A 25,352-nucleotide genomic window follows, 5' to 3' on the forward strand; every position below is an offset into this window, starting at 1 on the left:
TAGCTGGAGTGAAAATGTGGAATAGCCTAAACAATGAATTAAAGTTAGCAAGAAATTTAACTGTTTTCAAACATGAGTTAAAGAAGCTGTTATTGAAGGAATATCAAACCTAGGTACAGGAAGGCAATGTCTGGCTATGTGTACGAAACAATGGCAATGGGGGAAAATCAGCACTGGAGCACCTGGCATGGAAACAAAACATGGAAACAAAACAAAGTGACTATAAAATGTGTGTGTGTGAAATTGAGCTCTATCACAGCACAGCAGATATCACGACCAAGCAGAACATAAAATCAAGAATGGAGATTCTGAACTGGTCAGTAAATGCTATTGACAAGGGCCGGGTTTCCCAGATCAGTTAAGTAGTTCTTAACAGCGAAAGACTTCTTTCAAACCTTCTTAAGGAGCCTGTGAAAGAAAATCGCGTTTCCCAGAGTTGCTCTTAGCTTAAGTATCTCTTTCATTAAGAAGGAAATGAAAGATGCTGCTGACCCAGTCTTTACAACCATCTTACTGAACAAAGACACACAGATCCAGCCGCGTCAAGCAAATCAATATCACACCAAGCAATGAGATATTAAAACAATGCACCCCGCACAAATTTTGATCTATTTTATACTTTAGATTTATATTGTTTAGCATTTATTGGTGACAGCAAAGGAAAAAAAAAAGAAAAATAAGGAATAACAAGTGTGTTCCTGTATATGCTTTATGCTTTATGCACAAATAAAACGATCATCATGAATATCATTTATTTGATAATTTGGCTGCTATACAGCATATTCTCGCTGCAAATCAACCGCGTCGCCGCGCGAAGCAGAACTGTTTTTATGAACGCATTCCTGCGTCAGCACTTCAGTCCCCTGGACGTGTCGGACCGGGCTGTCAGACCGGGACACCTGCGCCGTGCCCGAGCCCGAGCACCTATGTGATGACAGGGAAGCAGCAGCTGAAGAACAGGATCCTTTGATGAATCGTTCATTACAGTCTCAAATATAATCAATGGTGTCGGTTTATATTAAAGAATCTTTTTGCCCAGAAGAAAAAAGAGCGAAGACAACGACCCATAACTATTTTCTTCTCTTGAAAAAACCTGCACCGCGGGGTTTAGGATAAAAAGACGCTGCAGCGCGAGTCGGGATGCAGGGTCTCAGAAGAGGAGGAATACGTGCGAGGCGGGGCTGATCTCTGCAATCTGAAGCGCTCTATAATTGTAAAAAGAATTTCACTTATCACGGGTTCTTTTTGGAACATAACCCCTGCGAAAAACCAGGGATTGCTGTAATTCCACGTTGCGATTTGCGAAACTCGCCTTCTCTTGGCTCATGTTTTTGAACACACACAAACGCCCACCCCGTTTCCTCCCGGTTTCTGCGTGTGGGGAAAAAAGCCTCACTGTAGCCAGAAATAACGGAGTAACGCACCGTTTGGATGAAAAAGGGTCATTGAATTATATTTATCATCTTAATTTTTTATTATAACGCACAGGCAGCAGTGAATTAGTGCGTTAGGCAGCAGTGCTGCGTGTGAAAATGCGCTGATAGTGATCGGTGATCGATTTGCCTGGCATCGATTCATTTGGTTTCAGAATCGGACAGCTGCTCCAAAGAGCTTCTGAAAGAGCGAAACTAAAGGACGGTGTTAAGAAGTCATCTGGGAAACACCCGTATCTTAGGGTTCTCTCTTAGTTCAAACCTTCTTTGAACCTCTCTTAAATCCTTAAGAGAGGTTGGATCTGGGAAACCCGGCCAAGATTTTTTCTACACGGCGTGCTGGGACAGGGGAACCGGCCTGTCCAGATGGGACATTCTTGGCGGGGTACACTATGGACAGTTGGAATAAATGGAAAGTGGTGTGTCTTGGGGTGCTGGATATGGAAGACGTGGAGGACGTCTATATCTTCACGGGCATGACGGTGGGCCTGGTGATCCTAGGGCTTGGCGGGGTCTGGATGCTACAAAAGTTGAGAAAAGTGAGAGCTGATCAGGCAAAGCTGCTCTCTGGCCTCTCTGACATCCAGGGGAGACTGACCAGTGTATGGTCGGATGTGTCCAAAGCTCGTGAGGAGATGAAGTCAGTACGAGCGGAGGGGGCAAAGGCTGTGGCGGCTAGAGAGCCAGAGGACAGCGACTAATCAAAATCTGCATTGACACACGCACCTCCATTGCAAAGTGGATTGCATGCAAAAAGAGACTTGGACATAAAAATAACTGAACAGTGGACACAGTAGTAAATCACAGGAACGGTGATCAGGATGAGTGGACTGGACACGTGTACAAACATACATGCTATCTGGACTGTGAAGGATGAAATTGGACAAATTGTTATGTGGTAAACTATGTATCTTACTGAATTCTGTTGTTGATGTGATCATGAATCTTACATAGAACGGGGCGGGACTTTGATAAGCGTCAGCTTCTCCCGTACCCTTTTCGTCATGTGCTGAGTATGCAATGTATAATGTTCTGGAGATGAAATGTGTCTATATAAACATGCCGAAATAAACGAAATAAAAAAAAAAAAAAAAAAAGCGGGGCAAATTGCGGGCGCTAATGCAGCGCAATTCACAGCACTATTTGCGGGCGCAATCTATTCTTTGTGGATTTACCCCTTAGTGTTGTGACGGTCATATTTTTTGAAAACAATGTCTTCGTCAATTCTTCAGTTAGCTCAATGAAAGCTTTTTCATGTTCACTTCATTTCTTCTCTGACAGATGTTTGTTTCTGGCCGCTTGGATGTTAGTTTGAGAAATATAGTGTCCCAGGCAGCTTCTGTGATATTTTGCATCATATGCAAATAAATCATCACAATTGAGCATACGGAGATGGATTTTATCATCAAATCTTTCTGAGGCTGCACTGAGGACCTTTGACCTTGTTGTTTCACCTGTAGCAGTAGTTATAGGAGTCAGGGCTTCTTTCTTTTTGGCTGTCTGGCTGCAAATAAAACATTGCCTGCGGATGTCAAATTCGGGTTCCCTGCTCAATCTTTTGCTTGGACCTTGATCCTTGGCTGGTCTTGGCTGCTCACTGACTGTAGGCTTGTAGTTGCTTGAACTTACATAACTGGCCCTACACGACTTGTGATAAGATACTTTGGACTTGAAGGACAGTATGTTGTCCGAGTGGGGGGATAGTCTCTTATGGACTTCATCACCCCTTTCTTTGGCAACCCTCAATAAGGTTTTAAGTCCCTCTAATTTTGGGTTCTTGATATGTGGATTTTTTTTCTCTTGTAGAGGTTTTCCACATATTAAGCACAACCTTCCATCCAGTGTCGGTGAAACTGGATTGCTTGCTGCCTCTGTTGGCTCCATTCTTACAGTAGAACTCTGGTAAATATGAAACAATTTGTTTTTTAGTTGGATTTTTTTACATTAGGCCTACATTTGATACTATTCTTGGTAAAATGAAATAGGCCTCAAATTTAAGCTCTCCAACAATATCTGTTACTGTTATGCATGTAATGCTGACTTCTTTCATTGCTTCAGATTAAAAATAATAATAATACAACAGTATTTTCTAAAATCTAAATATTTATCAAATAGGAATACCATTGTGTTACATTTGTGTACCTGTTATCTGTGGTTTCTTTAGTTTGTGGCAGAGAGCACATCTCCACCTGGACAGCCATGTGTGAGGATTTGGATAGAATGATGCAAGCCACAGTTCCTCCCCCAGCTCTCATTGGTTGAACTTAATTGACTTCAATTTACCGCTTAAAGTGATAGTACCTACAGGAATCCATTGGTGTAATGCTGCTCTGTATTTAGAGGCCTGCAATTCTCAATGACACATGTATAAATATGTCTAATTTGCAATAAACCTGTACAAAATCTGTCCATACAACCACTGGTTATTGTTTAATAGCATCTTCAACTATGCTGAAACAGCTTATTTGACATGAATATATGTTTCTGTTCTAATTGAAAGAAAGTAGAGGAGTCCTAACTACAAAAGTACAATCTCCGCCTAATGTAAATGTGTATTTACAGGGCCACATTTCAGTATTTCTTTAGGTTAATTACATTCTGACTCTTTGGTGATGTAGGGTAGACACCTGGTTCATATGTCAATAAATGTGATGAAGAAAGGGGTGAGCATTCTCAAGTTATAAGCTTTTTTGTCACCTTTGCCCTATGCGGATTTACCTTTTTCAGAGATTGGGGTAGGTCTAAATAATAGCCAAAAATAATAATTTCTCCCAAAAATGAAAGTTCACAACCATCCATTTCATTAATGGTTGACCCTAAAGATCACAAAAAACATGGTTGTGCTTTGTTCTAACTCGGGTAGGGGTATCTCAAAATTTGATGGCCTCTGCTGCTACACTATCAGCAGAAGGAACCCTCAGTAGATATTTCCTTCTGCAGCAGGAACCCTCTGTAGATGTTTCCTGTCTGACTTCATCAGTGTTTCATGGTTGTGGAGGATTTTTTTTTCCATTCTTCCCTCTAATTTTACTTTCTGTACGCTCATCTCTACTCAGGTCTCTCAAGGTCCCACTATGGCATTTCAATCAGGTCCAGGTCTGGACTTTGATCAAGTCATTCCAGAACCAGGATTCTTCTTCTGGTCTACACATGAGTCCTTGTTCCAGGTGTATATTAATGATCAAATCAAATAAAATTAAACTTTATTTATAGAGCACTTTTCATACAAAAATTGCAATACATAAAACAAATAAACATAAAACGTATTAATGCCTCTTTTTAAAAACATAAACAGTCTCTCCGGCCCTGAGGTTTTCCGGGAGGCTGTTCCACAATCGGGACTACCAACTAGTCCTTGATAATGAAACTGTTGGATGTTTTTGTTTATGTTCTTCTATTGACCACACTAACCGGAAGTGGGTGGAGTCACACAGGTGTTTTTGATTTGTGATTGTCAATAAATGACTCCGGCTTATTTATTTGTTTATTTTATTGAGATCCCCATTAGCTGCAGCAGAAACTGCAGCTATTCTTCCTGGGGTCTTAACAAGAAAATGCAATACAAAAGAAAACAACATAGAAAAAAAACTTAAAAAAATAAAAACACAGAAAGAACAAGAAGAAAAAAAAAAATATGTATACAAAATCAAGATATCTTAAGGATCAAGACAAGAACAGAAACCAAGTCAACTATATCCTCCCCACATATGCCTAATATATACATTATATATACACACACACATATACCCATCATATAATACTCTATCCTATTCAACATTCCAAGTCAAATTCTATATTATATTCACAGACATATATATATATATATATATATATATATATATATATATATATACACACATACACATACATACATACACATCCACACATACATACCTACATATGTATACACACATACATACATACACACACTCATATATATCTATTCTATAATAATAGAATATAACATATATACTATATATATATAATATAACACTACTATGCAATAATACCATTATATCTCATGTACTAAAAACAATCATATTACATACACAACTATTACACACCGAAACCATTACTTGGACAGATATTTTTTAAGTAGTATTCTGAATTGATTATTGTTAGCAAGTTTTACATGATTGGGTAAAGAATTCCATTCTTTCATTCCTCTATACAGGACTGTACGTTTGATGGCATTAGATCTAACCTTAGGTATTGTAAAATTTCCAACAGTTGCATGTCTAGTGTTGTGACAGTGATTTTCTGCACTAAAAGAGAGGTTATCAAACAAATCATATGGCTTTTTTAAAACAGATATGTTTCTTATCACAATCAACAGTGAGTATATGAGTCTGTCTTTGACCAATAACCAGTTGAGTTTCTTGTGCATAGAGATTATATTTGTCCTATTGTCGCACTTGAGAATAGTGCGGGCAGCTCTGTTTTGTATAATTTGCAAAGCATTCAACATTTCACCATTAGCACTGGACCAAACTGCTGGGCAATAGTCAAGGTTTGATAGTATAAGTGATTGAATAGCTGTTTTTAAAATCCTATGATTCATATAGAATGCATGTCTTCTTACAATAAATATACCCCTCCCCATCTTTGTAATGATATTAGAAATATGTTTTTTCCATGAAAGTTTGTTGTCTACTATTACTCCCAGAAGTTTGGTTTCGTCCACTTGTTTTATGATGATGTCATTGACCTTGATATACAAAACAGGATTCTTATCAATATTATGATTTGACCCGATAATCATACAGTTGGATTTTGATAAATTTAGGGCTAGCTTGTTTGCTCTGACCCATTCCGCTATACTAATTAATTCGTTATTTATAATAGTTTCTAATTCCTTTAATAGTCTTTGCAGAAGCATATATAGTCGAGTCATCCGCGTACATCACTGTATTCACTTTTTCTAGTGCCCATGGTAAGTCATTCGTAAAGATTGTGAACAATAAAGGTCCAAGACAGCTTCCTTGAGGAACTCCACATGTTATGGTTTTGTTTTCTGAGTAGCTGCCATTAAAAAACACAGATTGCGTCCTGTTGGACAGATAACTGTAGAACCAGTTGAGTGCAGATTGCTCAAAGCCGTAACAAGCCAGTTTTTCTAATAGTATGTTATGATCTATAATGTCAAAAGCCGCTGAAAAGTCTAGAAATACAGCACCAATCATGTTTTTCATTTCAATTTCCCTCAGCCAATCATCAGACATGACCGTCAACGCCGTTGCAGTGGAGTGAGCCTTTCTATATGCATGTTGTGAAGTACTGATTATTTCATTATCTGATAAATAATTATTAATTTGTTCATACACAATTGTTTCCATCATCTTTCCAAGTATCGGTAGCAGGCTTATTGGACGACTATTTGAGCCAGAAAAAGGTAGTCTCTTATTTTTTGTTAGTGGAACTATTTTTGCTTGCTTCCAGGCAAGAGGACATGTGCCGCATGTAAAGCTTAAGTTTATGATGTGAACCAACGCTGGAGCAATGTCATCAGCAACCACCCTCAGAAGCCTGCTGTCTAGGCCATCAAGACCAGCTGGTTTGTCTTTGCCCTTTGTCAATAGTTCAATAATCTTTTCCGTGTTAACATTTACCAGTTTGAACTTAGAATTTCTATTTTTCATAATTTTATTTCTTATTAATATATGAGATATATCATTACTTTGATTAGTCATACTTTCTCTTAGATTCACTACTTTGCTTATAAAATAATCATTTAAATAATTGGCAATGCCACTGGGCTTAGTAATAAACTCACCATCCTTTTCCAGAAAAGCTGGATTGTTTTTATCTTTCCTACCTGTCAGTTCATTTAAGACCTTCCATAGTTTTTTACTATCATTCCCCACCTCCTTTACTCGATTCTCAAAATATAATTTCTTCTTTTTCCTGTTTAGTTTGGTAACACAGTTTCTCTTTTTCTTATATAGATCCCAGTCACATTTGCTACCGGTTATAATTGCAGTTTTTTTCATTAGATCTCTCATTTTCATACCCTCTTTAATTTCATTATCTAACCAGGGTGTGATTGTATTCCTGACAGTGAACTTTTTTAATGGTGCATGTTTTTCCACCAGTGGAAAAAATAATCTATAAAATTTAGTCAGGGCTATTTCTGGATTGTTGGCTTCAAATACTTCCAGCCAGCATACTTCTTTCACCTCTTTAACAAATACCTCTTTATTAAACATACTGTATGATCTTTTCAGCACTGTTTTGGGTCCAGGTTTACCCACTCTAATATTTTTCACCATTATAACTAGATTATGATCGCTACAGCCAATGGGCAGAGACAAAATACTACTGCAAAGCTCTGGGGAATTTGTAAATATATGATCTATGCATGTGGCTGTTTTAGTACCATCTTGTTTTACACATATTCTAGTAGGTTTATTCATGACTTGAGTTAGTCCACAAGTTGTAGTGGCAATTTGCAGCTTGGTTTTTAATGGACAGTTACAGGCAAGCCAGTCAATGTTCAGATCACCCATAAAGTAAGTATCCTGACCCACCACGGTGTTATTCTCCAGCATTTCGCAGATTGTTTCTAGATATTCCTTGTTGGCACTAGGAGGTCTGTAGCAGCAACCAAGTAAAAAAGGCTTTTTGTGAGGTAAATAGGTTTGTAACCACAGTATTTCAATATTGTAATTCATCATATCCGAACGCACTTTTACTGGAACATGATCTCGAACGTAGAAAGCTACTCCCCCACCATATCTATTTCTATCCCTTCTGTAGATGTTGTAACCTTTTATCTGTAACTCGGCGTCATCAAAAGGCTTGCCGGCTCCAGCAGAGAGTGCAGCGCTATATGCCAGTCAAACGCAGTGGATGATTGTGACTGAGTTATTTCCTCCGTTATGGTTTCCTATCGGCATTCCAGCCCTTAAACATGGCAGCGTCAACAGGTTATGGGCCCAGAAAGGAGTTTGGAAGCCGATGGAATCGTTTGTGTTTCGACGGAGATGAAAAGAACTACGAGTTATGGGAGACGAAATTCCTGGCGCACCTGCGCTTGATTGATCTCAAGAGCACGATATTGAGTGAACCACCTGGAGATGGTGACGAGAACGCGGACGAGGACGCCGACAAGAATGAGCAGGTGTATGCTGAATTAATCCAGTTCCTGGATGACAAAAGTTTGTCCCTTGTGATGAGAGACGCTGCTGATGATGGCAGGAAAGCATTAAAAATCCTGAGACATCATTATGCCGGCGCGGGGAAGCCGCGCGTTATAAGTTTGTACACTGAACTGACATCTCTTCAGAAGGCCGTCAACGAGAGTGTTACTGACTACATTATCCGCGCAGAGACGGCGATCACTGCACTGCGAAATGCAGGAGAGACTCTGAGCGATGGATTACTGACTGCCATGATTTTAAAGGGCCTGCCAGAGGCGTTTAAGCCATTCTCTGTGCACGTTACGCAAAGTGATGAAACGTTAACCTTTGCGGAGTTCAAGACCAAGTTGAGAAGTTATGAAAGCAAGGAGAAATTTGCGGCTGACTGCTCAACTGAGGACAATGTGATGAAAATTGGTGAGAGGAGAAGAGCCGATGTCAGCTTAATCACCTGTTATTCCTGCGGCCTGAAAGGACACATGGCCCGGGACTGCGCAAAAAGCACGGAGATGCGCAGAGATCAGAGACGGTGGTGCAGTTTCTGCAAGAGTTCCGGGCATCGAGATGCAAACTGCAGACGGAAGAAGCAGGATAAAGCCAAACAAGCAGTGGACGGAGAGGACCACACCTTCGCTTTCATGGTGGACCAGGGCGCTCCTGTCTGCAGGATGAAGGAGAGGGGCCTTATGGTGGATTCTGGCGCAACAAGGCACATCGTGACTGACATCACCAGATTTGAGTTTTTCGACGCAAGTTTCTAGCCACAGAGTCACGTTCTGGAGTTGGCTGATGGGGTGAAAACCAGCGGAGTTGCGGAGAAAAGGGGTACTGCCAAGTTTCATCTGAGAGACATCAACGGGAGAGTTGTGGATGTGCTGCTAACGGACGCGCTGTATGTCCCGTCGTTTGCGCAGGACATATTCTCCGTCAAAGCGGCAACTGCTCAGGGAGCAACGGTAATCTTCAAAGAAGGTCAGAACAGACTCATTCACAAAATGGTGCAGCTTTTGACATTCATGTGTGTGACAGACTGTTTTATCTGAAAACAGTTAAGGACCTAAGTGATGTTTGCAATGGTTGCTATGACATCCAGACGTGGCATGAAATTTTAGGCCATTGTAATTACGATGATGTGTTGAGTCTGGAGAGTGTTGCAAAGGGTATGAAAATTAAGAACAAATCTGAAAAGTCTGTAATTGAAATGTGAAGTGTGTATTCAAGGAAAATTTGCACAGAGCAGAAACCGAGAACCGGATGAAAAAGCAAAGGGTGTTCTAGAACTAGTACATGCAGACCTGGCTGGACCAGTACAGCCTGTAGCAAAAGATGGATTAAGATATGCTTTAGCGTTTACTGATGACTATTCTGGTGCCATCTTTACTTATTTCTTAAAAGCCAAGAGTGATGCTCTTAAAGGTACAGAAAAGTTTATTGCTGATGTTGCACCTTATGGTAAAATTAAAACTTTAAGATCAGATAATGGAACTGAATTTACATCATGTGATTTTCAGTCACTGCTCAGCAGAAATTCCATTAGACATGAAAGATCAGCCCCTCATTCCCCCCATCAGAATGGGACAGCTGAAAGAAGTTGGAGGACTTTATTTGAGATGGCCCGGTGCATGTTAATTGAGAGTCATTTACCAAAAGAGTTGTGGACTTATGCAGTTCAGGCTGCTGCAATTATTCGTAATCTGTGTTACAACAGACGGCTCAAGCAATCTCCATACACTGTGTTAACTGGAGAGAAGCCTGATCTCTCTCAAATGAGAATTTTTGGGTCAGAATGCTATGCCTACAACCATGATAAGAAAAAGCTGGATGCACGCTGTGACAAAGGGATTTTTGTAGGTTATGATAAAAACAGTCCTGCATATCTTGTCTTTTATCCAGACACGGGAAGAATACTGAAAAACAGGCTGGTGAAGTTCATCACAAAGAAAGCTAATGAATGCTATACTCAGACAGATGAAGAAATAGGGGAGCATGTTTTGTCTAGAGAGAGAGTTGGCATGGAGTTACCAAAATCTGACCTGGTGCAAATAGCTCCACAAGAAATAAAGGCGGAGACCAGTGACACAAATGTGAGTGCAGATGGGGGAGAAAGCAGTCATTGTAAATGACCTTTAATATGATTATTTCTGTAAATGTGTTTTTGTGTTTTGTTATTGGCGTTGTTTGGAGCCAGGCTTTTATTTTTGTTTTTTATTAAGACGAATATTTAGTGCTTTTATTTTGAAGGCGTCTCGCCGAGAACTTCAGCGCATATTTAACGGTAAAGTTTAACAGCTGTTGAAACATTTTCTGCAAGACTAAACTAGTGTCGGTAGTGCTAAAGTGTGCCTAACCGACACAAAAAGCACCTGGCTGATAAGGGGCACAAGGTTTGTTTTATTTGTACATTTTATACAGTATTTATGTATATATTGAGTTTGGTTGTCATGGTTACTGTCATTTATTTACTGTCAGTTAACGGGTTTGCCGACCCAGCGAGCTGCTGTGTCGGCCTCTATTTGAGTTGAATGAAACAATGTATGTATATAGTAAGAGTAACTTTGTTGTATTTTATTCCTTTATAGCTCTTACGGTGGGTTTGAGGTGATTTTATATTGAAGGAATAAAAACATCTATGAACCATCAGTTAGAGAGTCAAGCGTCATCAGTCGGGGATGCTACAGTAAGAGCTTCACCTCATCCCTCACATCACGCCGCTGACCAAGGACAACTGCAGAGGGACCTGATGTGATGGTCAAGGATTGTGGTACCTCTTCACAACATGGAAGCATCAGCAAAGACGCCTCTAGACGACAGAGACTCTGAACAGATGAAGGATAAGGATACTGCAGAGGAGGATCTTCGTCGCTCTGGTCGCTTACGGAATCCCACGGAAAAGATGCTTGCATATCATGAGGAGGAGGTTCACAAAAAGGAGAAAAGGTTGACCCACGTGTATGAACAATGGAAGGTTCAGGCACGTAAGGCTAGAGAAAAGTTAAAGTCAGATATTCCTGAAAGTGACATTGCAAATCTTATAGACACACTTGAAGAAGAGAAAAACTATGTTATAAACTTGTACATAGAAATCAGAGCTCACCTCACTCCATCTAATGAGACAAGACGTCGTATTGATGCCTGTGAGGCAGTGACAAGGGACATTGTTAAAATTGCCTTTGAAAGGATATCAGGCATAGATGGAGAATTTGATAGTGAAGCAGTAAGGCAACGTCTTCATGAGCTTCTTAACAGAGACTATGCTCACTCCATCTATGGATCCACAGCTGCACCTCCAAGTCAACACTCAAGTAAAGGTTCCAGTCAATACTCTGTCATAGTAGCAAAAAGAGCAGATGCTGCAGCAGAATTAGCAGCAAAGGAGGCAGAGTATGAAGTGTTACTAAAAGAGGAGAAACAAAAAGAAAAGATTCAACTCTTGGAGGAGCAACAAAGAAAGGAACTTGAGGCTCAAAAACGTGAGTTGGAAAGATTAAAGGCAGAAAAGGACATTAAAGCTGCACGAGCGAGGTTCACAACTTATGATCAGGAAGTAATACAGGAGGCAAGTGTTAATTTTGCTGATCAGATGAGAACAAGAGAACATCAGTATGTGTATCCTCCTCCTTCAGCTCTCATACAGCAGCCCACTGACATCACAGTAACAGCATCACCTGCAAGGACAGATGTAAGCTATCTGGCTCAAGCAGTCCAAGATAGCATAGCTCTGAACAGGCTCCCAATGCCAGAACCATCCGTATTTACTGGTGACCCTATTCAGTTCATTGAGTGGAAGGCTTCCTTCACATCCCTCATAGACAAAAGGAACATTGCATCAGCTGACAAATTGCATTATTTGAAGAAATATGTATCAGGTCCAGCTCGAAAGACACTTGATGGCATATTTTTTAGAAATGATGATGAAGCCTATAAAGATGGATGGAACCGTCTCAACCACAGGTACGGTCAGCCGTTTGTTGTACAAAAAGCATTCAGGGAAAAACTAGCAAACTGGCCAAAGATCCAACCCAGAGATGCTGAGGGACTCAGAGCATTCGCTGATTTCTTACACTCATGTATGGAAGCCATGCCTTATGTTAAAGGTCTGAACATTTTGAACGATTGTGAAGAAAACCAGAAATTGGTTCAAAAGCTACCAGATTGGGCAGCATCACAGTGGAACCGCAAAGTCACTCAAGTCATGAGAGAAGACCAGGAGTTTCCCAGCTTCCAGGAGTTTGTCTTCTTCATTGTAAATGAGGCAGAAATTGCATGTAATCCTATTACTTCATTCCATGCTCTCCACTCATCAGAGGCTAACTCATCACGTCATCTGAAGGAAAATAAATGTAAATCCAGTGTTTATCATACACAGACAGTTACAGACACTGAAACACAAGGACAGTTGAAAACAAGTTTAAAGCCACCATGTCTGTTTTGTCAAGACAACAAACATCAACTTCATCACTGTCCTGAGTTTAAAGGAAAAGCTCTGGAGGAACGACGGAAATATGTGAGAGAAAATAAACTTTGTTATGGCTGCCTGAGGATGGGCCATAATGCCAAAGACTGCCGCAATAGACATACATGTGATAAATGTAAAGCAAGACATCCTACGCTTCTCCACGATGACACCTACACCAAAGCCAAGCCCACGTCAGTCTCAAATCAAAGTACCACAGAGGAAACAGCAACCACATTGGCTCTCGGTGTGACAACGAAGGAGCCATCTACCAACACTTCAATGATAACGCCAGTGTGGGTTTCTTCTGTCAGCAATCCAGGTACAGAAAGACTTGTTTATGCGCTGCTTGATACCCAAAGCGATACAGTCTTCATTGACCAAGAAGTCAGCAATAGTTTACAGACTGAAACACATCCTGTAAGACTGAAACTAACGACCATGACAAGAAAGGATACATTAATGCATAGTCAAAGAGTGTCAGGTTTAAGAGTGAGAGGTTACAGCTCAGCTATCCACATTGATCTCCCCCCTGCTTACACCAAGAACTGTATTCCAGTGAATCGAACACACATTCCTACCTGTGACACGGCACGGCACTGGAATCATCTCATCAAAATAGCAGATGAAATCCCTCCACAGCTGGAATGTGAAGTCGGTCTGCTGATCGGCTACAATTGCTCAAGGGCACTGGCACCACGGCAGGTAATTCTTGGAGGAGATAGTGAACCATATGCAGTTCAGACGGATTTGGGGTGGACTATTGTAGGCTGTTCATCGCCTCACCAAAACTCACCAAGCATCACCAACATGTGCCACAGAGCTTCTGTCAGAGAGCTTCCTCCAGTGACCACAGCTGAAGCACTCAGGGTTCTCGAGTCTGACTTTAAGGATGCTAATAAGGACGGAAAGACTGTGTCTCATGATGACATCCGCTTCCTGGATGTGTTAAAGAAAGAGATACCTCCAGCTACGGATGTTAGCGCAGAAATACGGATTGGAGATCCTGAAGTCAAGAGGATTCAGGCTCTAAACACACAGACACGGGAACAGTCAAGTCTCTCAGACCGCCTGTCAAAGTTTTCTTCATGGTCAAAGGCAACTCAGGCTGTCGCTCGTCTCATTCGTCGGGTCAGGAATGATAAGTCGACAGACCACAGCACCATGCAAGAACGAGAAGACGCGCGCTGCATCATCATAAGAGACTTACAGAGACACGCGTATCCAGAAGAGATAAAGTTGCTCAGTAAGGTAACTCAACTTCCCTCTCAGAGTAAACTGTTTAGGTTGGATGCCTTTATTGATCAAGATGGACTCCTCAAGGTGGGAGGAAGACTAAAAAATGCATCGCTCCCTACCTCACTGAAGCATCCGGTAATTATACCAAAGAGTCATCCCATCACCAAAGCAATAATTGCTCACTGTCACGAGAAGGTCAAACATCAAGGAAAAGGCTCGACTATTAATGAGATCAGATCAAATGGATTTTGGATTCCAGGAATCAACAGAGCTGTGGCAACGCATCTACATCAATGTGTTACATGTCGAAAACTCAGAAGGCTCACAGAGGAACAGCGAATGGCGGATTTGCCGTCTGAACGTGTGGATCCATCACCACCTTTCACCTATTGTGGAATGGACTGTTTCAGCCCGTTTTTCACCAAACAAGTACGTAAGGTACAAAAGAGATACGGACTGCTTTTTACCTGCCTTTGCTGTCGAGCTATTCACATTGAAATGTTAGACGACATGTCAACAGATGCCTTCATAAACGGACTTCGTTGTTTCATTGCTATAAGAGGAGCAGTACGAGACATAAAATGTGACCAAGGAATGAACTTCGTTGGAGCTAAAAACGAACTGAATGAAGCTCTCAAGCAAGTGGATGCTGATCGTCTGACTACGTTTTTGGCTGAGAAACAATGTGACTTTAGCATGAACGCTCCACGTGCAAGCCATGCTGGATGCGTATGGAAGCTCATGAATGTTCTTCGTTCTACACTCTCATCCTCATCAGGCAGGCTTTTGTAGTATAATTAGTTAATGGACATTTTTTAATCAGTCACTAAAATTAAAGGTCACGTGGTTTTGAAATCATTCATGCTTTACATCAAGTATGATGATACAGGGATGAAAACCAGTAATGATTTGGTGGGAGTGTAAATGACCTTTAATATGATTATTTCTGTAAATGTGTTTTTGTGTTTTGTTATTGGCGTTGTTTGGAGCCAGGCTTTTATTTTTGTTTTTTATTAAGACGAATATTTAGTGCTTTTATTTTGAAGGCGTCTCGCCGAGAACTTCAGCGCATATTTAACGGTAAAGTTTAACAGCTGTTGAAACATTTTCTGCAAGACTAAACTAGTGTCGGTAGTGCTAAAGTGTGCCTAACCGACACAAAAAGCACCTGGCTGATAAGGGGCACAAGGTTTGTTTTATTTGTACATTTTATACAGTATTTATGTATATATTGAGTTTGGTTGTCATGGTTACTGTCATTTATTTACTGTCAGTTAACGGGTTTGCCGACCCAGCGAGCTGCTGTGTCGGCCTGTATTTGAGTTAGATGAAACAATGTATGTATATAGTAAGAGTAACTTTGTTGTATTTTATTCCTTTATAGCTCTTACGGTGTGTTTGAGGTGATTTTATATTGAAGGAATAAAAACATCTATGAACCATCAGTTAGAGAGTCAAGCGTCATCAGTCGGGGATGCTACAGTCATATTACACGTTACCCAAAGAGAGAGAGGAGACCTCCTCAGTACTACACAGATTCTTCTCATGAGGTAAAATGTGTCGAGGATCAGGAAATGACTATTGACTATTGCTATAGAGTTGCATGTGGTGTCCCCCAGACAATGAAGGAAGCAATTAGCTCCTCAAAATCAGAATTATGGGCTAAAGCTATGAAGGAGGAAATTGATTATTTGCAGGAGAATGACACCTTTACCTTAACCACCTTACCTGAGGGCAAACATGCAGTGGGGGGCAGGTGGGTTTATGCTGTAAAGGAAAGTCCTGTAGAAACTATTTACAAAGCTAGATACGTGGCAAAAGGCTACAGTCAAGTTGCTGGCATTGATTTTAAAGAAACGTTTTCTCCTACTGCTGATATGACATCTGTACGTAGCTTAATGCAGCTTGCAGCGCAGTATGATTTAGAACTACATCAGATGGATGTAAAGACTGCATACCTTCATGCCCCGATCGATTGTGAAGTGTTTGTAGAACAACCAGAAGGATTTGAAGTCAAGTCAGATACTGGTGAGAAATTAGTCTTTAGACTTAATAAATCTCTTTATGGTCTTAAACAGTCAGGAAGAAACTGGAACAAAATGCTTCATGATTTTCTCACAGGAAATGGTTTTGTTCAGAATTCAGTTGATTACTGTGTTTATAACAAACAAACAGAAAATGGACGGGTAATATTGATCATTTGGGTTGATGACCTCATTATTGCAGCGAGTGATGATCAGATACTTAGGAGTGTGAAGAAAATGCTGGGAGCAAAGTTTAAAATGAAAGATCTTGGAAAACTTAAGCACTTTCTAGGAATTGATTTCACACAGAAGGGAGGTGAAATAAAGATGAACCAGAAAAGATGCATTGCAAAGTTATTGGAGAGATTTGACATGACTCACTGTAAAACGAGGTGTACCCCATGTGAATGTAAACTGAAATTTGATGATGAAGGTGAACTTGTTGAACCAAAAAGATACTGTATGATAGTTGGCAGTTTAATCTTTGTAATGACCTGTACAAGGCCAGACCTGAGTTTTATTGTCAGTAAACTGTCACAATATTTGTCTGAACCCAAAGAACAACACTGGGTTGCTGCAAAACATGTGTTGAGATATCTGAAAGGCACTGTGGACCAGGAAATGTGTTTCAACAAAAGTGATGAGAATCTAAAACTTCTAGCATACAGTGATGCAGACTGGGCGGCAGACCAGAACGACAGACGTAGTATGACTGGTTACTGTTTCAGTTTATCTAAGACAGGACCCATTATTTCCTGGAAGAGTAAGAAACAATACACTGTTGCTCTATCCACATGTGAAGCAGAATACATGGCTTTAGCTGCAACAACACAGGAAAGCTTGTATCTTGTAAATTTAATGAATGAGATGGACAATCACTGTAAATATGCACCTGTGACAGTTTATGAGGACAATCAAGGCACGATCGCACTTTCTAAGGACCCTGTCTGTCGTCAGCGATGTAAACACATTGATATCAGGGGCCTGTACTACGAAGCAGGATTTGGGGTTAGCGAGGTAACTTCAGGTTTAACCCTGGGTTTTCAGGACTACGACGGTGGTTCACTTCTTACCGGGGTACATCGCCATGGTAACTTATGCTGAACAGCTAACCTGCTCCGGAGCAGGTTATGTTCGAGATGCAGATCGCCGGGTATAAAAGCACCGTCCACTGACCAATCAGCTCTCTTGGAAAATGGCATGCCCTTTCGAAGAGAATCCAGTGGAGCTCGGTGCGCGGATCGTGAGAGGATCCCTCCGAACAGAACGCGTATTCAGGGACCGCCAAAACCCCTTTGCTTTCCCTGATGAGTACCTGTATGAACGATCCAAAAAAAAAGGAAAAAAAGAAAAAAGAGGTGGAGGAGAAAATAAAAAATAAATCAATCAATGAATAAATAAAACAAATCATCACCCAAAATCCGATGTACAGTCAATCCAAAACTAATACCAATTAAATAAATAAATCAAGAAGAAATGAAAAAGAAGATGCATTTGTAAGGGGATAGCAAAAAAGGGATTTTCAATTTCGTCCCTCGAACATTCTGAGAAGTCACTTTAAAATACTAAATACCCCCCTCCTGAAAAAATAAAAAATTAAATAAAATAAATAAAAAAACCCAATTCTTTGGTACAGCATCAGCACAAGTTATCGGTCAACAACAATAGTTATAGAACCAATATATACAGGACTGTCTCAGAAAATTAGAATATTGTGATTTTCTGTAATGCAAACACAAAAACAAAAAAATGTCATACATTCTGGATTCATTACAAATCAACTGAAATATTGCAAGCCTTTTATTATTTTAATATTGCTGATCATGGTTTACAGTTTAAGATTAAGATTCCCAGAATATTCAAATATATGTTTATATCCCTATGAATTTACGCATTTATACAGTCAGCGATCTTTTGCCAGCTGTCTTTCCTGCATTTTGCAGCTGCAACTGTGTTGCTTTTTGCCTGTATTCTATGCCTATACTCATCATATTTCCGTAAAATTATTGTTTGCTCTTCGCTACTGAAATAAGCGGCTCTGACAGCGGACTTCTCCATGCTTGCGATTGGTCATGCGCTGAAAACACCGCCCCTTTTATGTGCACGCGCTCATATCCAGATTGGAGAAACCTGGGTTGATATACCGAGTTGATAACCACCGTCGTGTGACCGCTTAGCATGATTGCAATTGTCCCGCTTAGTGAATCTGGATAAGGAAAAGATATCCTGGATATGTTGAACTTGCTTCGTAGTACAGGCCCCTGGTATCACTTTATCCGATCTGCACTTGTCAATGGAAAAGTGGCCGTTGTGTTTTGTCCAACAGAAGATATGTTGGCAGACATTTTCACAAAATCTGTAACCAAAGCCAGAATGACTAAATTTGTATGTTTCATTTTTGGTGTTTGAAATGATGGCTGTTATTTGATATGTGCTGGCAATCTAAGAACAAGTGGGGGTGTTGGATGTTTTTGTTTATGTTCTTCTATTGACCACACTAACCGGACGTGGGTGGAGTCACACAGGTGTTTTGGATTTGTGATTGTCAATAAATGACTCCGGCTTGCCGGCTCCAGCTGTGAGAGCAGCGGCATATGCCAGTCAAACAAAGTGGATGATTGTGACTGAGTTATTTCCTCCGTTATGGTTTCCTATCGGCATTCCAGCCCTTAAACATGGCAGCGTCAACAGAAACCCAAACTCTGTCCTGAGTTGAAGATCTCAGCTTCTGGTCCACGTGTGTGATAATTCCAGGACCAGGAACACAGCAGTCATAGAGGTTCAATCAATCAGTGGATTTATCAGTTAGATCAGTTGTGGTGTGAAGATTTCTTTCTTTGATGAATAATAAACAAACAACACTTCAGGAATTTTCAGTTTGTGGCAGAAATCCAGGTTTCAATCATGTGGATTTGTTTCTTTGGAACAGGTGAGAGGCCGCAGGGAAGATGTTTATGAGAAACAGAGTTGTTTGCTCATTATAAGATCATGTCCTCTTGTAGGGATGGGAATCGACTCGTTCCCAGTGTTTCACTTACTTGGAATCGTTTGCAAAAAAGGAAAACAATTCCAAGGAATTGAAACACTGGCAGGAGTTCAAGTTTCTGTTCAGGACAGTTCACTGACAGTGAGATCTATAAAAACAGCTTAGCTGCAGGATGGTTTTGTTTATAATTTTGATAGAAATAAAGTACATATCAATTTTTAAAAATCAAGTTGCAGAAGTGCATTCATCAAAGTGCATCCATCAAGGTTTCTGAGAAAGAGTTGTTTGCTCATTATTTGCTCATATCTGAACACAACTGTGACAGAAGATCATGTCCTCTTTGGAACGCTGAGACTCTGTACTTGAGTTGTTTTTTCTTACATGATCTTAATAATCAGTGATGCAAATTAAAAGTATATAAATGTGATAATAAGTTGGAGTCATCATGTTAAACTCTCATAGCAGCGGCAGACTGGCTGCCTGGATATTCAAAGTCCACCCTACGACTGTATTATTGCCCGTCTCAATGTGTGGCTACATCATTGTCATTGTGATGCTGGTAGGCAACAGCAGAAGGGGCTCAAACAACAGTTAATTCATTCAGCATAATCATTGAAACATATACCTACTAAAAAGATGACGAACAACACCACATCTGACTTTAACTGAGTTGGTATGGTGAGTAGAAAACACAAGGACACAGTTGGGGGGTAAAGTTAAAAGCAAAAGTCAGGTAGCGGTCTAGCGGAGACTGACAAGCTGACAGAACTTCATGACCGCAGTTCAGCTGCCAGCAGCAAGAATGAGGTGTCGCGGGGGCACGGTGGCGCAGCTGGTAGTGCAGCGGTCTCACAGCAAGAAGGTCCTGGGTTCGATTCCCGCCGGGGGACGCTGTGGGTGCTGAAGTGCGTGTTAGTTCCCCCATGACTTCAGTGCCCACACCATGGGTGGGGTTGGCGAAAGGATCTTTCTGTGTGGAGTTTGCATGTTGCATGTTCTCCCCGTGTTCCCCTGGGTAGCTAGTGTGAACATGCACACAGTCCTGGGCTATACATGCCCCCTCTGGCCAACCGGGGCGCCAGATGGGGTGGGGAGGATCCGGCCGGAATAACGTGATCCTTCCACGCGCTACGTTCGGCCGGAGAAGCCCCACCCGGTCTGGTGAAAAGATGCTGCTGCTCACTCCTCAGGTTAAGGAGGAGACCTGAGCTCAGTGCAGGGCCCTCCCGGGGTTGGTAGAGGATGGCAATGCACAGGACTGTCAGTAGGTAGGAGCACGGGGTGGGAAAAATGGGAAAAAAAACCGGGATAAAAATATTAAAAAAAAAAAAAAAAGAATGAGGTGTCACTGACAATATCAGGGCAGGTGTCTAAAGATCATCTTTGCGCTAAAACCAAAATAACCTCAAATTAAAGCTGCAAGCAGCGATGAATGGGCCCTCGCACCCTTGTGCATGTTCAGGCGTGCTGCAGTAGAAGCGCTTGTATGACTTGAATGTAGATGTTTTCAGGCCTGGACATTTAGCATATGACACCAGCCACGACTCTCTATACCAAACCATTCAAAAGTTATGGCAGAAAGCAGGAATTCATGCCAATGAAGGTCAAGTACTCAATACCGAGTCAGATGACACCACCCATTTATGTCAAACCATTCAAAAGTTATTGTAGAAAATCAGAACTATCACATATCGACCAATCAGAAAGGGGCGGGGCTAATTAATGCCAATGAAGGTCAAGTACTCAATACCGAGTCAGATGACACCACCCATGACTCTATATATCGAACCATTCATAAGTTATGGCAGAAAGTAGGAACTATCTGTCATGGCGCTAGTACGAGCCGGCTGCCGGTCCGCTGCTCTGCGTGTGAATGAGAATGTATGTTGTGATCGCTGTGCTGGCAGATCTGATTACCAGAAGAAAATAGTCTACTCTAGAGGGAGTCTTTTAGCTCTGAGGAGGACTAAAACGGACTTTCACCACGTTATACCCGGAGAGTTGAGGAGGAGATACCGGGGTAGCCGTGCCGGGGCGAAGCGTAGGGCTGATATGAAGGAAACATCTACTTAAGAGTTCCGGCTGAAGGAAACATCTACTGACGGTTCCTACTGCTGAAGGTGGATCTATAAGCTGATGCATCATGGGGGGTACTTCATATTGCCCTTCGTATCTTAGCCTGATGTTGCTTAAATACATAATTCCACAGTATAACAAGTTAAATGTTGTCTGCCTCAGAAACCTTTACTGCATTCGGCCTCCTTCATGACCACGACTTATGTGGCAGGAGTTCAAGTTTCTGTCAGGAAACTGATACCGACAGTGAGATCTATAAAAACAGCTTAGCTGCAGGATGTTCGTTAGTGATGAGGTGATATTCTTCCAGAGAAATTCAGCGCTGGTGGGTGGAGTTTTCTCACCACACCTGGCCACGGTTGTGTATATAAAGGCAGGTGTGTGCAGGAACAGCAGCATTCATCCCTCCAGGTACCTTCATCCAGCCAAAGACTGTCTGCAGACTCGTAAGTATTGGACTTCTTTTCTTCTCTTTAATCTGATGTTGGTTAGAAGCTCCTTCCACAGCATCACATCAGTCCGACGCATTTCTGTCAGACTGCAGTTTCACAACTGTCCTGCTATTTTCTGTGATCATGTCAGAGCTTCTAACTGAGAGCAGCTGGCAGACCTTTTCCACCTTCACTTGGCTCCACACAAACTAATGTTACTGCAGTGAAGTGATAATTGGTGTGAAGCAGCACCTGCACTCCAACAGCTTCCAGTTAGAAGTAAAACTGTCTTTTATTCACCACATGTAGATTTCTCTTCATATACTCCATCCAGACCAGAAGCATCATGCAGTCTCTGTGATTCAGTCCTGGACACTCATCTTGTAAGGTCTGGAATACAGCAGGCGGACTCAAGCGCAGACGTCAGATTAAAGAAGTTTAATATACAGTTGTTGCTGGAGAACACTGTAGAACAGAACTAACAGAAAGACTTAGTCGGTGTAAGTTTCATGTGGTGACATGGAATGCTACACAGTCAGGTGAGACACATGAGGTTTGTGAGGAGGGCACAGGTGCAGACCATGATGAGTGACGGGAGAATCCTGGGAACTGTAGTCTAGAACCGGTGATCAGTATAGTGGGGAAGCTGACTTGGGTAGAGGAGGAAGAGGAGCAGGCATGACACATCTGCATCATTTTATCTTGAACTGGCACATTAAAGTCTGTTAAAGTTTAAGACACAAATTCATCACCACGGATGTTATTTCACGGTTGTAGAGAGAAGAGCAGTCTGTCTGTCTGTAACTCATAAATGACTTGTCTTTATGTCACGCAGAAACCCAACATGAGTTACATCACTGCCATCGACGTGTCTCTGAACGAGGGTCAGGAGGAAATGCTACGTGGTAATGGCTACATCCAAAACCCTGTTAATCTGGAGAAAAGATCCTCAGCAAATCCAATCTATCTCTGGTACAAAAGAGGCAGCAGTCCAGGCATAACCAGGGTTCAGCTCTCATTGTATGATGCCATGACTAAGGGCCTGAAGCAAGCAGGGTACCAGATGATCGACAAAGACCTGAATTCTCGATCAGGAGGAACCGCCATCTACCTGTGGTATTGCTGTGATTCCACAGGATTTGACGCTCCCATCGTCGATTTTTTTCTCTCCACAGAACCACAGGAAGAAGCCCAGCTGTTCAGACTTGGCTGGGAAAGGCTGGCCTGTAACCTGAACAGGAAATCATCAGGAAGCAGGATCTACCTGTGGGTGAAGAGAGAAAGACCAATGTATCTCTGTGACATCAAGGCCACTAAAGGTTTTGATGCCGATGCTGAGCTGTTCAACAACAGCTACATCCGAATAGATGAGAATACCAACAGAGGTGCAGGAGGGCCCCAAGTCTTCATCTGGTACCGTCAGAAAGCTGATAGCTCCAAGGCCATCACTGATCTGCAAGTCTCCACTAACCACAGCGAGTATCAGCGTTTTGAACATAGCGGGTATAGTTTAGTGGATCAGGATCTGAATGTTGGAACAGGTGGAGACCAGATCAACCTGTGGTACAAGAGGGATGGACACCAGGCCCCCATCAAGACCGCCACTCTGATCATCGGGAGGACTTATCTGCTGCCATATCAACGGGCCGGGGTTAAAGTCATTGATAAAAGCCTCAACACCGGAAACGATGGGCCTAAGCATTACCTGAGTTTTTATCAATGAGTGTTGTCATGGTAACAGAGCTGAGCATGCTAACTGAGCACTATCACATAAATCTTTCTGTTTAATCAGTTTGGTGGTTTTGTTTTTCTGTAGTAATCAACATTAGACTGTATTCTCAGAAATTTGATTCAATCACTATTTGAAAATATGAGCTGTTTGACTTGTTCTTATTTGACTCTGCATCTCTTTTCTGAGGATTTTTCTGTTTCAATAAATTGTTGTTTGGATCCAAAATGCATTTCCCCTAATTTTTCACAGCTCAGTTTTAGCTGACGAGGAGTGAGAATTCTCAATTAAACACTAACATTTCCACCATGAGACAAACGTTACACTCTACAGAGAAATAAGACTACAAATTTAAACACATCATCACCGTGGCTTTATTATTTTACTCATCTTTCTATCTCTTTGAGGATTATATTTTCATAAAAAAGCATAACCAGAGATGCTCTTTTGAAGGTCAGTCCAGGTCAGTGACCTTTATCAGGGCGGGGATAAAAAGGGGGGGACCCTCCTGCTGAACACCAGCCGGGTAGGGCAGGAAAAGCGAGATGGAAAGAGAGGATGAATAACAGAGGGATGATGAATAGAGAGAGGAGATACACAGATAGAAGTCCAAAGAGCAGATATATTAGAATTAATGATGTGTTAACTGCAGAACCAGAGTTCTATGTATATACTGTATGACTGATACATGGTTAGTTGGTGGACTACAGAAACCACTATATAAACAGGTGTACACAGCAGGCCCTGAGGTGGTCAAAGGGGGCGACTGCAGGTCAGTGGATTATGTATTTGTCCCCCTGTAGCATAGGTCTATAGCAGCATATCTACAACAAAGCTATGTTTGAGACAGACTAATTTAGTATTGCTCTATAGCTGCAGCTATGACTACTGACTCTAACACACTAGAGTTTACACAAGTTAACTAGAGTTAACTATAGGTTTTACTAAACCGAAACGTTTTAAAATTGTTTTTTTTTTTTTTTTGTAACCCCTCCCACCTCCAGCTTCATGGTTACACCTTAATAATCCTGCAGGGATTCTTGTAGAAACAACACATCCCACTTCCATCTTCATGGCTACATTAGGATAATAATACAGCAATTCTTCTAACAGACATGGGCAAACTACGGCCCCCGGGCCACATACTTAGGCTTTTTAATCAGGCCCGCCAGACTCGTCCAAATTATAGTTGGCGACTGACACGTGTACTATCAAATTTTAGAACCCATTGTGGCCCATAACTCAAAAAGTTTGCCCACCCCTGTTCTAGAAACACAACTTCCCACCTCCATCTTCATGGTTAAATCAGGACAATCTTCCAGCCGTTCTTCTACAAACAACACCTCCCACCTCCATCTTCATGGTTACATTACAAACAGACATCATCAAATTCCGAGTTTCGTGCTTCTTCATTGTAGATTTTTCAATGATATGTCTTCCAACTCCAGAGTATTTGAGACTTCTTGATGTTTTGAACCTTCTTCGCCAAAGAGAGGAGTCTGGAGGACTTGGAGTCAAGAAAAAAAGGGCCGCACCTGGACCATCAATTTTGTTTCATTCAATTCTTCAAATACCTCTGACCCCCTGAAAATGGAAGGTATTTGCTTAAAATGGCTATACTGTAATTCCTCGCTGGTCGACGCTATATTTTTGTGAATTGTCTTGAATTCAACCTGAAAGTGTAGACTTTTTATTGTAAGTAAATACTAAATACACACTGAACATGAGATTAGAAGATAAGTAAACAAAGTGTAATGTAACAGAACCAGAAGATATAAACAGGCCGTACAATTAGTTTTACCTAGAATCTTCTGCAATGTGTTTAGCCACAGGCACTTTATA

At 41.3% G+C, this 25,352-nt stretch overlaps 2 protein-coding genes across 3 annotated transcripts in view; one reads left to right on the forward strand and one right to left on the reverse strand.

Moving 5' to 3' along the window:
* lrrc41 (leucine rich repeat containing 41) overlaps positions 1 to 25,352 on the reverse strand; it is a 96,084-nt gene that overhangs the window by 40,295 nt on the left and 30,437 nt on the right. The window lies entirely within an intron of this gene.
* On the forward strand, positions 21,767 to 23,668 carry LOC133457676 (uncharacterized). Its single transcript, XM_061736979.1, has 2 exons — positions 21,767 to 21,796; positions 22,617 to 23,668. The coding sequence occupies exon 2, from the start codon at positions 22,626 to 22,628 to the stop codon at positions 23,502 to 23,504; it is 879 nt and encodes a 292-aa protein (XP_061592963.1). The 5' UTR covers positions 21,767 to 21,796; positions 22,617 to 22,625; the 3' UTR covers positions 23,505 to 23,668.

The sequence above is a fragment of the Cololabis saira genome, chromosome 13 (genome assembly GCF_033807715.1).
Source record: "Cololabis saira isolate AMF1-May2022 chromosome 13, fColSai1.1, whole genome shotgun sequence".
In the NCBI taxonomy this organism is placed as follows: Eukaryota; Metazoa; Chordata; class Actinopteri; order Beloniformes; family Belonidae; genus Cololabis; species Cololabis saira.